Source organism: Dipteris shenzhenensis, chromosome 30 (assembly GCF_047967505.1).
Source record: "Dipteris shenzhenensis isolate YYH24624 ecotype China chromosome 30, Dip_SZ_1.0, whole genome shotgun sequence".
Lineage (NCBI taxonomy): Eukaryota > Viridiplantae > Streptophyta > Polypodiopsida > Gleicheniales > Dipteridaceae > Dipteris > Dipteris shenzhenensis.
This window is the reverse complement of record NC_141625.1, coordinates 18672439-18686848: the sequence shown is the minus strand read 5'-3', so window position 1 is coordinate 18686848 and position 14410 is coordinate 18672439. Positions and strand designations below refer to the sequence as shown.

The 14410-nt window shown below is 46.3% G+C and overlaps 1 protein-coding gene across 1 annotated transcript in view; it reads right to left on the bottom strand.

The window, feature by feature from the left end:
* The window catches only part of LOC147881799 (uncharacterized), a 58940-nt gene that overhangs the window by 9424 nt on the left and 35106 nt on the right, over positions 1 to 14410 (bottom strand). Inside the window, exon 4 of the mRNA XM_087401455.1 lies at positions 289 to 472. Within this exon, the coding sequence (XP_087257581.1) occupies positions 289 to 472 (184 nt within the window). The remainder of the gene's footprint in view (positions 1 to 288; positions 473 to 14410) is intronic.

The window sequence follows — 14410 nt, the reverse complement described above, 5'->3', positions numbered from 1 at the left end:
CAAATTTTTGCCCCAAACCAAAGGCAGGCCAACTTTTCTACAATTCACCCCACAAAAAAACCACTGGGTAGCATGCTGCTCATTTTAAATAATCAATATCCTACACACGTTGTAGAAAAACAAGAGATTTTGTACACGAGCGCCTTCAACAATTCAACTGTCCCAAGCGCATATTAGATTTAAAGGGCTGTCATGAAAACTTGGAGATAATATATATCTAGATGAATCCAAGAACATGCCCAAATTCATCCTCCCAAAAAAAAAACACTGCTTGGACATCTAAAATACCTTTCGGACATTTTCGACCCAAGATGCGTCAACAAGCCACTTTCTTTGGCTTCTAGGTGGAGGTGTGGAAGCCACAAGAGTAAGAGATTTTTGCTGAAAAGGATCGTGCATTGTATAGCTGTCATCTGCAGCACCTCGCAGAGTCATCCACCCACTGCTATTCGAGGCACCGTCAAACCCTGGGCTGCAAGCCAGCAAATAATAGGCTCAAATCTAGTTCAGAAAATCCATACATACATTAGCTTGCTCCTTATTTGTAGACCTACCAAGTAGCACACATTTTCAAAAGAAAAACTACAATATTTATGAATCAATGCACATTTTGAGCTCATATATACACAGGGGATAATATGCAAGATGCATGTGTATACAGCTGTGTATACTGTCAACTCATAAGAATTAAAAATGTATATTTGAGCTGAGCTTATGGCAACAACATGAATACGCATCAGCAAGTCATCAAATGAGCATCTCTTCTCCCTGCTCTGCCACCTCCTAGCTTGCTCCCCTCTTACCCTTATCACCCACTTTCCTCCCCCATGCCCTTCCTTCGTGCCCACTCCTTTTTTCACCCCCATCAGCCTGTTGCAGGCCTGTTCACAGCACATCAACACCCCATTTGGGGATGTTTGCAAACGCGGGCTTCCCGCGTTTCCCTGTCAGACTTGGGCTGGTAACCAGCCCGTCAGCCCGTCTTAGGCTGGTGTTTGAACCAGCACAGGCCTTGTGCCTATACGGCATCGCTTGGGACATGTTTCATCTTCCCCATACCTCTGCAAGGCTTCCCAGCCCTTTCTGCCACCCTTAAGGGCTCTTTCAGCCCTTGTAGTAGCTGTTCATGCCCCCCACCCCCGATGGCCTGCAGACAGCATTTCCAGCCCCCTTGGCGCCCGGGTCCTTTGTGGCCTTCCCCAAGGCAGGCCACCCTCTTTACCAAACCCCTTCAGGCTTCCCTTGACAGCCCAAGAGGGTTCTTTTGGGGTGCTCATAGGCATCAGACCCCCTAGCCCCTTTTTCCTCTTTCCATCCCTCCTCCTCCCCTTTCCATCCCGTCTTTCTCCCCTTTCCCTCAAGTGACGGTTGACCAAGGGTCTTGGATTCAAGAGGCCACCACTTGTTCTAGACAAAGGGGCAGCTAGGCAGCGCCCTAGACACCGTCAGCCATCCAGATTTCCCTTTCCCCAGAGGACAAACAACAGGTGCAAAATTCCATTCTCTCTCTTCAAGATCGAGCACAAGCGGGGGGCATTGTTGGCCTTACCCCCATGCGATGACAGGTTCCAGATTGGGTCCAAATGAGCTCACCCCTAGAAGATGACCACATTCAAGATGTCATCTATTGGAAGGAAGATTCTCTATTATGTTCAGCTCCTCAAATAGCAATCAAGTGATGGCGAAGAAGAGCCCAATTTAACTTGGTCCTATTGATCATTTGGTAAAATGGTTTCACAGTGGATAACATGGAGACACGACATCACGTACCAATCTATCCCCCTACGCTCTCCTTCACAGCCTCCCCAAGGATTGCAGAGTCATTTCTAGAGACTCTACAACTATGGCAGCCTCGGTAGATTGTCATGATGAGTCTCTCACCAATGTAATTGATCATGGATGACTTGGACAAGCTTCCCTAGTTACGTACTACTAGAGGGTGGACGTTTCCGGCATACCAAGGCATCCTTGCACAACATACAAATTGGGTTGGGACACCCAGTACACTTATGACATTTTAGTCCTAAGTTGACTTTGGTTGATTTTGGGCCTTATATTGGCCATCTATAGAAAGTACAATTCACTTCTCTCGGCTTCTTGCTTGCTCCCTCTTGCATTCCGTCTCTGTTCTGTTGCTCCCCGCACCTAACAATGGCATCAGAGTAGGATTTCTTGCTCCTACCTCCCTCCTCTTGTGCTCCAACTCACTCTTATCAAGGAGGTAGACACTACGGGTGAAGACAGAAGCCGCACAATGAAGTAAGGGTGGGGGTGGCTTCTATTTGTATCCATCAAGCATTAGTCCGGCATTGCAGACCAAAAACATAGTGTATAGCTCTACGCACACCAGTGACCTGCACTTTAGCTCACCATTGCCTACTTATTCACCTTGATTGCACAGATTCATCACCATTTCACAACTCTGCAGTGCACCCACAACCACCTGCACAACAACACACTCGTGCACCGTCTTGGAGTTTTGTGCCACCTCAATCTGTACCCACGACGCTTCATGTGCTGGAAATGACGTCTCTCCACAACTGCACCAGCTCGTAGGAGCTGTTCCAGCCCGGATGTCGCGACCTCTTCCAATTGCATTTCGACTAGCCTCAACACCATCTTGACCTGTCTGTACAGTGTACAGCAGTCTGTACACTCATCTGCACTATCCATGCCAAGCCCATCTATACATCCATACAACAGCGACTCACTGTGTATGCACAAGCATTTATAGTTGGATTTGCGGACTAGTCAACAATATTGACTTTGGGATTGCCAAGATAGTTAGAAATTGGGGCTTTTGGGTCTATTGCAAAGCACATTCCAATGAGATTGTAGAATTGAAGTGAAAGTTGGCGCTTTCTTGAATCTTCCCTCTTTTGTCACATTTTCACAATTGGGGCTTTTGCCAAATTTGCATTATTTTGCTTTCAAGGTGACTGGCACAACATTGTCCCACAATTTCTCACATTTAGCTTGTAGGAAATTGGGGCTCCTATTGACTTGCATTAGCTCTTGTACATTTGAAAATTCAATTTTAGGCACTTTGGAGCATATTTGTGCATACATTTAAGACATATTTGTGCAGACTTTAGCAGAATTGCCACAGATTTTGCAAGACCGCTTATTAGATTTGCAGTCAACTTTTGAGCAGCAACCTTAGTGCAATGACAGCCTTGAGGCTTTGACATTTGTAGGGCACTTTCTTTTTTCAGGGATTTTTATTTGCAATGGCCCACAATGACTTGTTTGCATGATTTCCACTAAAGACAAGCTTGATAGTACCAACTATCCCATGTGGCTGTACTTGGTGAGCCACGTGTTCGTATCCAAGCATTTCTGGGCTATTGTATCTAGATCAAAGACTAGACCTGTCTCTTCTACACAAGCACATGCTGCCACCGCAGCCACTACAGGTGGTGCTACCGCTACTATTGGCACTTTTGGTTCATCTGCCACTACTACCGCAATACCTCACACACCAAAACAGATACGTTAGGGTCAGAGAGATGCGAAGACACATGCCGTGATTGCTATGAATAGCTAGAGGGTTGTTATACCTCACATTTGGCCTTGCAATACAGTCAAGGCTGCATGGGACACTTTGGCTAATGTATATCAGATTCATAATGAGGCCAGGGTTGCCTATTTACGCAAACAGCTGGACAATGTGAAGATGAGCGAAGGGGACAGCATGGAATACCTATCTCACACAGATTGAGGACTTTAGAGAACAACTCATCAATGTTGATGAGATTGTACAAGATCACAAGTTGTGTCATGACATTGAGTGGATTTCCTAAGTCTTACTAGGGTTTTGTTACGACATTGAGGTTAATGGCCATGCGTAACCCCCACCACTCTCCTTCGACCAACTTGCTTCCTTGCTCTTGCAAGAGGAGAAAAATTGCTCCGATAGGGCAGCGACCAAGCCTTTGCCACAAATTACACAGGAAAAAGTAAGGCAGGCAAGAATTTCAGCAAGCCCAATCCTTTTGATACCTCAACTTCTTCTCTCCTAGTAGGTGGGAAGAAGAAATCAAAGCGTTGTAATTATTGCATGAAGCCCGGACATGATAAGGGGGGGGACCGGGGGGGGAAGAGAGAGAGAGAAAGAAAGAAAGATGTATAAACGTCTGCAAGAGGCCTCACAAGCCTATGAGACAAAGTGCAAAACCAAAAGGTAACTCATACAAGCCACGGAGGGCTGAAGCAAAGGGTCCACTAAGACCCTTGCTGAAAGCTAAAGTGCTAAACTAGTGAACAAAATACCAGAGTAGCAAAATAACAAAAGAGTATCATGTGCTCAGAGCTAGCACTCCTAGTACATGCTCAGGTTCCATATATCCAGGTAACATGGTGGCTCTCCGATGAGATGTGAGGAGCTCCCGTACTTGTGTCTATCGAGCTGTCTCTCGATGTGGTGGAGAGTGTAGTCTCCTCGATCTCTGGATCTGGTGGGCTAAGTCAAGGGTGATGCCTTGTCTCTAGCGGTCACTTGTGAGGAGGGATGAAATAGACCGAACCTCGATCGTGCGTGCTCTGGTCCCCTTAGGAGAGACCTATCCTACATTGAAATGCTAGAGCTGGTGTCTCAATGGCTAGCGGACAGATATGAGAGTGTCAATTTGATTTGCAGGCAATGGAGATCTCGCATCTAGAGTAGTCCCATCACTCCTCCATAGCGAGGTGGGTGTAGTAGGATGACAGGATGACACGGATGTTCTTCGAGACTATGGGCCCTAAGTTGCAGGGACCCACTTATAGTGGTTATGAGGTGAGAGGGGTCAGATCCAAAGGAGATCCTAGACATGACTACCTTCTCCTCCCGGCAACTCTTTCAAGCACATGCAATCGTACAATCTACAAAGCATAAGTACAATCTCACGTACAACATTGTACCATTTGCCTTGAAATCTGCAACTCTGTCGTACAGCAGTGACATTTGGGTACTTTGACCTGAAATTGGGGATTTCTCATTGACATTGGAAAGAAATTGCAATTTGGTCACATTTGCAATATTGCAACTTCAATTTGGGGCTTTTCAACATTTGCCCTCTTTTTGGCAATTTCGCCCTTTCGAATTTTAGGGCTTTTACCATATTTGTGAAGAGACATGGTTGCTAGCTAGGAACGGAATCGAAATATGGAAAGCATAATGAAAGGCAAAATGGAAAGGAAGGAAAGTACAAGTGTAAGGCAATATACCTAGATGAATCCAAAAACATTCCCAAACTCATCCTCTAAAAACACAACATAGTGCAGTTTCAATCTCACGAGAGTCACTCAATAACCAAAATACTCACAATGTATTGATAGCTTGAAGTTGACTGATATATTAGATAATAGACAAGTACAACAATATACAGTGTGGCACTAGACTCTAGAAAGTCACAATGTCTATGAGATATCTCCCAATATGACACATGGAATGTCTAGGACTCACTAGACTATAATACCACTAGTACACTCATTTTATACTCACTTTGGCTTCATATTCCAACACCCCCCATGAAGGCAAGGTAATGAAACCAAGAACAGAACATGACAATGACGGTCTAAGGTGAGGGACTATTGGAATGGAACCAAGAACAAAACATGACACTGACGGTCATCAAATTGTGCACCCTATGTAACTCAGAGGCTAAAGTTTGAGCGTGTTTAGAGGTTGATCCAAGCACTCTCATGGCTTGAGACTCAACATGCTCAGAGGCTCACGTTATAGCATGGCTACATGACCAGCTCATAGGTCTAGGAATACACCAACATCCTGGAACTCGGCCACGCCTGATAACGAGACCTATCAAAGCCAATACATGGCTCCCACAATACATCCCCCTCTAAACCTATCAAAGCCAATACATGGCTCCCACAGTACATCCCCCCTTGGCTTCATAACAGAACATGTTAGGAAGCCACACACCAAAATAGAAAAACCAATACATCTTTTTATGAGGACTATCCAAGGCAGAGGACCTTAAACACTCAATACATATCATTTTAGGGAGACCACCCAGGGTAGAGGACCCCAAAATACATCAAGCTGTAGGAATAATAAAAATATATCTCTTAGGAGTAAGAGATGTCCTCCAAGTAGCCACTGCACATGTGTGCACATTCCTGCGAGTCGATGACGATGTCAATGAAGCACTAGGCATGGATGCCCCAAAATATGTGTTGGTGAAGTCCATGGGGTAGCTACATGGAGCAGTCATGGCATGACTCTCAAGATAGAAGATGGAGAGTCACCTAAACTTATTGATGTAGAGGCCGGAGGTGCCACAAGGACTAGTAGAGTCACTCAATGTGCAAGCCTAGCACCACGGGCAATCAGAGAAGTAATCGGAGAAGCCGGGAAGTAACCGTACCTCACATCAAGATAATTTTTCTTTATCTTCTTACTGCAAATTAGTGTGGAGTCTACACACCGTTATAGAAGGCGGATGAGGTGTGCAATGTGGCAACTCGAATGGCGAGAAGATAGAGCTTCGTGGGCAATAGAAGAAGCATGAGCAACAGGAGCAGCTGCGTGGGCAGCTAGATGGCATGCAAAGAAGATAGCTACGTGGGTAGCAGGAGAAGCTGCGTGGGCAGCTACAACTTAGCTTTGTGGGCACCAACTGGAGCAGAAAAAGATGGAGGTGGAGATCAAGATAGTGACAGTAGGCTGGAAACTATCATCCCGTGAACTCAAGAACAAAATCCGCGAGCATGAATAATTTTCGTCACTTTTTGCAGGAGCTATATCTTTTCATAGAAAACTCGGATTGCAATGATGTAAAAACGAAAATTGTAGTACTCAAGGTCCTCTACAACTTTCCCAAAGACACAAAGTTGTGATTCGGCTTCCAAATCCAGATAGAAGCGTCACATCGTCCGCAGGTCGCAGAGAGAGCAACAGAAACAGCACCACTCCAGGACGTCTTTGAAGCCTAAGGAAGGAGAAGAGCTCACCAAGGAAAGGGAAGAGAGGTGGCAGAAGCTCAAGTTGGAGAAGACAACGTTGGAGGAGAATCCCAATGTTGATGAAGCCTTCAATGGAGAGGAGTAGGGAAGGGGAGCTCCTCCAAGAGAAGAGAGGGCAGCTTCTCTTTCCGGCCACCCTCTATCTCATGGAGAAGCAAGGAGAAAGGGAAGGGCTAGGAAGGAAGGCTCTGATACCATATGAAGAGACATGGTTGCTAGCTAGGAATGGAATGGAAATATGGAAAGCATAATGAAAGGCAAAATCCTGCCCAGTCACTGTTTGTGAAAGCATGCAAGACCAGTGGAGACTCGTCACCGTAGAACAATCCCAAATTTTGTGTGGCCTTCAAGTAACGGAAGACCCACTTCACTTCTTGCCAATGATGTGTACTAGGCATGTGCATGTCCTGCTCAACTGAGAGACGGCATATTGAAGATCAGGCCAAGTATGACATAAATAAATAAGGCAGCCCACAACCTGCTGATACAGGGTGGCATCAAATCATGCACTCCCATCCTCAGAGGAGAAATGAAAGCCAGGCTCCAATGGTGTAGAAACTGGCTTGCAATCTTCAAATTGGAAGTGTCCAAGAGTTGTCCAATGTACTTGGACTGACTCATCATTTTGCCCCCTTCAACATATGCAAACTGGATGCCCAAGTAATAGTGCAACCAATGCCCATATCTGTCATGGCAAAAGATTTTTGCAAAGCTGCCTTGAAATCTGCAAGTTTGGCAAAGTAATAAGCATGTCATCCACATATAGAATCAAAATCAGAAATTCTGATTCACTCTTCCGAACATAAAAAGTAGCCTCCGTAGGGCCTGTTCTAAAACCCAAGGCATAGCAAAAAAGGAATGTATCTTGGCATACCATGCCCATGGTGCCTGCTTCAAACCATAAAGAGCCTTTTTAAGCCGGCATACCTTAGTTTCATACCTTGGAACTTCAGATCCTGGAGGCTGAGTGACAAAGACCTCTTCCACTAAATCCCCATGAAGAAAGTCGGTCTTGATGTCCAACTGATGGACCTCCCAATGCCTGTGAGATGCAAGAGTGATAATACAACATGATGGATTCCCCTTCAGTGGAATAGTCGTGATGTGTGAAGTGGGTGCAAATGTCTCTTCAAAGTCAATACCATGCTGCTGGGCATAACCTTTCACAACAAGGCGAGCTTTGTAGCGATCAACATTGCCATCAGCTTTGCGATTCAATTTGTAAACCCACTTTGTGCCGATGGCACGCTTGCCTGCAGGCAAATCACACAAGTTCCATGTGCCATTTGCTTGAATGGAATCAACTTCAGCTCTCATGGCCTGCATCCATTCATGACTTTCAAATGCATCTTTGTGACATAGAGGCTAATCATTACAGGCAGTGGCAATCAAAGCTACAGCCAAAAGATTGCCTTGCATCTATTTGTGTGCACCTCTAGTGCGGGCAGACAAAGGCTCAGCCTGCTTGCTGTCCCTAAGGGTATTCAAAAGCCAACGAGGGACTGATTTTTGCTATCTCATGACAGCCCTCTCCTCTTTAATGGCTTGCTCGATAGCATGGCCATTTGGCAATTGAAAATCAGACTGAAGAGGAGCAACGGGAGGAGGATTTGAAAGAAGGAAGAAAAGAAAGAAAGTTTATTAAAGTCTTCAGAAGACCGATAGGTCTATGAGACTATGAAAAAACCTGATACAATGAGCTGTGGTAGTGGAGCTACTAAACGAGCACCCACACCAATGCAGAATGCAAAAAATGCAAAATGGCAGTACTAAGTCCTAAGTATAGCATAGTACAACATAGTCATGTCGATAGTCGACTATATATCAATCTCAACATCATCATCAACATCATCATCATCAGCAGCACCAGCAGCAACAGGACATCAGGATGGATGAGGCAGTGGAGGCATGAGGTCAGCAATAGAGCGTTGTCGGCCTCTCAAGGGTGCAGTCTTGATACGTCTCTTGGTCGTAGCTCTGTGTCTAACCAGGGCCACTGTGACCCCCGTCGGTCGGGCTCCGACTCGAAACAAGGAGGGGATGTCTCTAAGTATGATCTATGTGTCAACCCTCTATCTGAGATGTCGGGTCACGGTCATGTCGAGGTCTTGTCTCGTGGGGATCTATGTGATCTGGCTGAAAGAACTCCATGATAGAGCTCTGAGAGGTATTAGTCGAGGAAGAAGTCTACTCATGTCTCCGTGCTCAGAGTATCCTCTCACGGTGTCTAAGCACCTCATGAATGAAACCAGCCAAACACCGATGGTCTGGGTAGGAGAGGAAACGGGCCAAAATTTCATAACTATCTCTGAAGAGACAGTAGAAACGCCCTCGGATCTCATAGTAAACAGGATACTTGAAGATGAAATGCTCCTCTATCTCAACCTCTTGCATGTCACACAGTGTGCATATGCGCCTCTCCCTGGGTAACCGCTCTGCTCTGCGCTCTCGATACGAAGTCTGTGTGAAGAGACCCGGAATTGCCCAAGAGAGATCCTCAGCGAGTAGGGTAGGTGAATCTACGTGTATCCTGGTGGATCAATAAAACCCTCCATTGTGATATGTAAGAAGTGATCTCTGTAGGAGCCCAGCTTCACTGGAAGATCACTCAGGCCCAACCAAGTTCGGAATATGTGTAGCTGTAGTAGATCCTCACGGATAATCTGGTTGACCTCGTGTGATAGGAGGGGAGAGAACGGAGCATCCATACTGTACTGAAATGGAGGTAGTCATACTCCCTGACTCGGTACAGATGGAGACGAGCATTTTCCAAGCGAAATCTTCCAAGCGTCTGAGCGAAGGGGAAAAAAAACTTCCAACCATGCAAAAATATGACAAAAATAGATCGAAAGAAAACATAGTTTCACTTAGAAATATGCAAATTATTATAGCAATGCCTATTTTATACACAAATAGTGAGAACATAATGGGATGGCTTTTGAAGAAACCCACATGTAGAGTAGACTTCTCTATGAAAATTCCCTTATGATTCTTCTTACAACTTTGACTTAATAGGGGGTGACATTGAAAAACTCTCTCAACCTATCTTCATGAAAGGGTTTCTCCAAAGAAAACTCATTGAAGCAAAACTCTCTCAACCTATCTTCATGAAAAGGTTTCTCCAAAGAAAACTCATTGAAGCAAGCCATCAAGGTACTTTCGCCAACGAAACTCCTTTGAAGTAGATCTTCCAAGGTAGTTTCGCTAGCGAAACTTTTAAAAGTGACATAACTTTCACATCCAATGTCCAAATACAGTCATTCAACCACTCAAATTGATCAAAAAACCCCATTTGAGCACATCTGTGGGTTTATATTTTGAAAAATCTAGCATATATAGTATTAAATATTACGTGTGTTTTATGAGAGTGATATATAAGCCCAAGTTAATACTTATTTATAGTAATTTAAACTTCTTTAGAAACATGTTCATAAATATCTTGTTATTTATGCTATAAAAACACTAGAAAGATATTGCCATATGATATAAATGTTTTTAATAAGTAATTATATATGTATAGTATTATTACATTTGAGAGTGATTATGAGGGATGTTTCTTAAAGGAATTATTTTTTAACACTTTTTTTAGGTAATAATAGGGGTACAAAGGGATGTCTATAAATAAGAAAAATTATGTTATGTAAAAATGAATAAGTGACTAGTCTATATATTTTTATGATAAAGGGATCTAGTTCTAGTGAAAATAAAAGTGTAAAACCATGTTTCCTAAAGAAATACAATTTTTTAAATCTCTTGAAAAACACGCTCGAATAAACCTGCTCATAGGTTTTTGCTCGTAAAATTGACGCATCCGGTACAGATACGTGATGACATGAAATGTAGCATCTAGTTGTAATGGGGGTGACCCAAACGTCGCCTGAATGATCTAGTGAGGAATGGATGGCTTACCACGGATCATCCGTGATAACATGAGAACCTGTAGCCGCTCCACCCTGACCCACTATATATCCGAGAAGTCTGGCCCCCAACATGGACTGCCATACATCCTTGCTAGGCGGCCAAGGAGTCAAAAAGCAACCCTTTGGTCTGTGGATCCTGAAAGTGAGAGCGAAAGCACTGCCTCTCTAGTCTAGCCAATGAAGCATATCCTCTGCTCAGACGTGCATGCATCGCGGGTCTCAAAGTGAAGATGGATCCGAAAAAGACGACCCCAAAATAAGTGTATGATGAAACTACCTCGACAGGGGACCCATCAAATGCGAACTGCTCCTGGCGCATGATGGCTCGAGATGTATTGAACATCATAACCTAGGTTTTACCTAAGTTGACCTTCAAATCGCGAGACTCACAAAAGGACTGTAGTGCGTCAAGGTGTCTCTGGAGCCCCTCTACTGAGGAAGACAAGAGAGCCTGCGAAAGAGCAACCTACCCCCCCATGTGTCTGCATCACTGTCTCGAGCTCATCAATGTAGAGGCCAAACAAGGTAGGTGATAATGGACACCCTTGTTTGACCCCGATAGTGCTCATGATCTCGTCTGTCCATCCAGATCTTGTCCAAACTCTATCTAAAACTCGCTCATAAAGTGCCATGACAGCCCAAATGATATCATGGTCGTAACCCAAATCCTATAGGCGTCGTATGAGGCGGGCTCTCGAAACCGTGTCAAATGCCTTGCGAAAATCCACAAAGCAACAGTAAACCCTTTGCTTCCGTGCCCTCGTCTCCTCGATGATACATCTGAGCACAAGAATGTGGTCCATGGTCCCATGATCACGCCTAAAACCGGCCTGTCCTAATGCTCTAAGTCCTCCACACTCCGCAAATCTACTGACCTCAGAATCAAGTACTGATGCATAAATCTTGGACATGACATGTCCAATCATAATGGTCCTTTAGTTCTCCGGGCTCATGGGATCCCCTGTCTTGTGAATGGGTGAGATAGTGTCAATGGTCCAGGTCCCACACCACCCAGGGGTGGCGGGTGGGTGGAGCGGGTGGTGTGGGGGAAGGCGTGAAGAGCAGCCTCGTGTAGTGAGCCGGTGCCTAGGGCAACACGATCCTCTAATAGGGGTCTAAAGTCAATGTATGCGAGAAGTATGTACAGACGGCCAAAGTAAGTGAGTGATCGCAATCAAAGCTGCAGTTTGTAATGTTTTTCCTCACTGGATGTAAGGGATCACTATTAGTTGATAGTGATTGCCAGTCCCATAGATCCTGACTCCCCCCCTCCCGCAGCAGTCCCCAACTCGCAGGTCACGCCTCCACCCAATAGCTCTCCAGCCCCAGCAGCAACTTAGTCCCACCACCATTGGGAGCATCTAGTCACCACCAACAGAAGCGCCGTCAAGCAAACCTGTGGGGGCTATAAATATGGCCCCCCAGGGTAAGTCCCTTGCAGCCCTCCTTGCTGCTGCCTCTGGACACCTGGGTGCCCACTCTCCAGCCCTAAACCAAGGCCTCCAAACAGTCCCAAAACCTGCTCCACATCTGTGCTTATCCATCCTGCACATCCTCTGCCATCATTGCGCCTCTGCCAGGCTCTTCTCCAGTAGTGTACAGAGCCGTACACCCTGCAGATGTCAGCGCCATGTGATCGCCTCCTATTCTGGGTCCCTTGTGCTGGCTACTGCTTCGCCTTTTGCTACTGCAGATCCATCCTAGCTCTGGGTACTTTCCATGGTCTTTGATGTGAGGTGCTGCCCATGTGGCAGCCCCCTCTCTTTCTTCTCTCTTGGGCACATCCTGCCCTAGGTCTCCCTCCCCCACGCTCTCCTCGTTTGGGGGCTTACACATGGGGAGGTGACCTTTCCAACACCCCCTCTCACCGACACATCTCGGCCCAATGCCAACACGTCGATGACAATGTTCCAGTAACTCCCTGGTCATAGTCCTCTGGAACACTTCGATGTCGAAATCTTTTCCTGGCTTTTCATCCAGTGGCTCCTGCTCCACCACGTCCGGTTCCACTTCGCACACCATCCTAGTACACAGGTCCATCTTTGGTAGCACCTCCCGGAACCACCCCCTTCAGTCACGTTCCCGCCTTCGAACTTGAGCAATCCAACCTCTACGATCTTCCAATTGTCCCCCTCATAATGAGTGAACAATCTCGAGTCTTCCAGGCACCATGCTCTGAGGGTCTGTTTCAACCCGTCCTTCCTTTGGCAAGGTCTGCAACAAAAGTACATCTCCAGATAACCTGGACCGCGAACTTTAAACGCACCTGACTGAACCTGAGTCACCCTTCTTCTCGCAAGGGCACAATCCTCCAGTCGTGGAAGTCGATTCCCAAGAGCGTATGAATCAGGGTCGTCCTTCAGCAAGGTCCCTGCCTTCAGGCTCCCACACCTGTGAGCCTCCTACTTGGGCTTTGATACCATGTTAGAAATTACCCAATAGAGGGTACGCACAGCGGAAGACTTACAGTAATACCCAGGAGCTCACACAGTGTGGTGTGGGGTGTGGAATCACAAACTTCTTTACTTAATGTGCGTCACATAGATTAGATGTGCAAACTCATCAATAGACAATGAACCAGCCAGATAGAGAAACCACCAAAATATATTTCCGTCCAAAACTATGGACACAATACAAAAGATATAGATCCAGAGTCCCACCAATGGTGGGGTCCTCTGATCTTACCACAAGGTCCTTCTCCTATCAGCCAGTTATCTCTAGACTCGAGTCCGCGTGCTCCACCTCGAGCGTCTGTAGACTTTCCGTCCAGTGTGTTCTTCTCCACCTTACTGCCTGTGAATCAGCCTAGGTGGGCAGCCCCTGCCAAGCTTTGTCTGCAGCACACAGGTCCCCTTGGTCCTCCTGAATGTAGGCCCCAAGATAGCTGTTCCACTGCTCCAACCTGCTTGTGAATGGCTACTCCAGAAGGTATGGTGATCTCAGCAACCTTCCGCCCTAGAAGACAGTCTAGGTTCAGCCTCTTCCTGGAGCTAAGTCTGCAGCACTTGTTGCACTCTCTCACCTCCTGTAGATAGGCCCAGAGAGTACGCTTCCTGCTGCTCCTTTCTGCCCTGGAACTGCTGGCTATGCTGGATGAATTGTGAGGCATCAAGCCTCTCCTTTTATAGGCCTAGGGGCCTGTCAAACGACCAGCCTAGCCTAATCTGGCTGACCAGACTGTGGCTTGTCCAGCCCTTTACGAGCTCACAACCCGGGGCTTTTGGCCCCACACTTCTAGGGCCTTTGGCCCTCCAATCTAGGCAAGGGCCCAGCCCTATATAAGCCTGCCTGGCCAACCTGTGTGGGCTATAAATATGCCCCCCCAGGATCAGTCCCTTGCAGCCCTCCTTGCTGCTGCCTCTGGACACCTGGGTGCCCACTCTCCAGCCCTAAACCAGGGCCTCCAAACAGTCCCAAAACCTGCTCCACATCTGCGCTTATCCATCCTGCACATCCTGCCATCATTGCGCCTCTGCCAGGCTCTTCTCCAGTAGTGTACAGAGCCGTAAACCCTGCAGATGTCA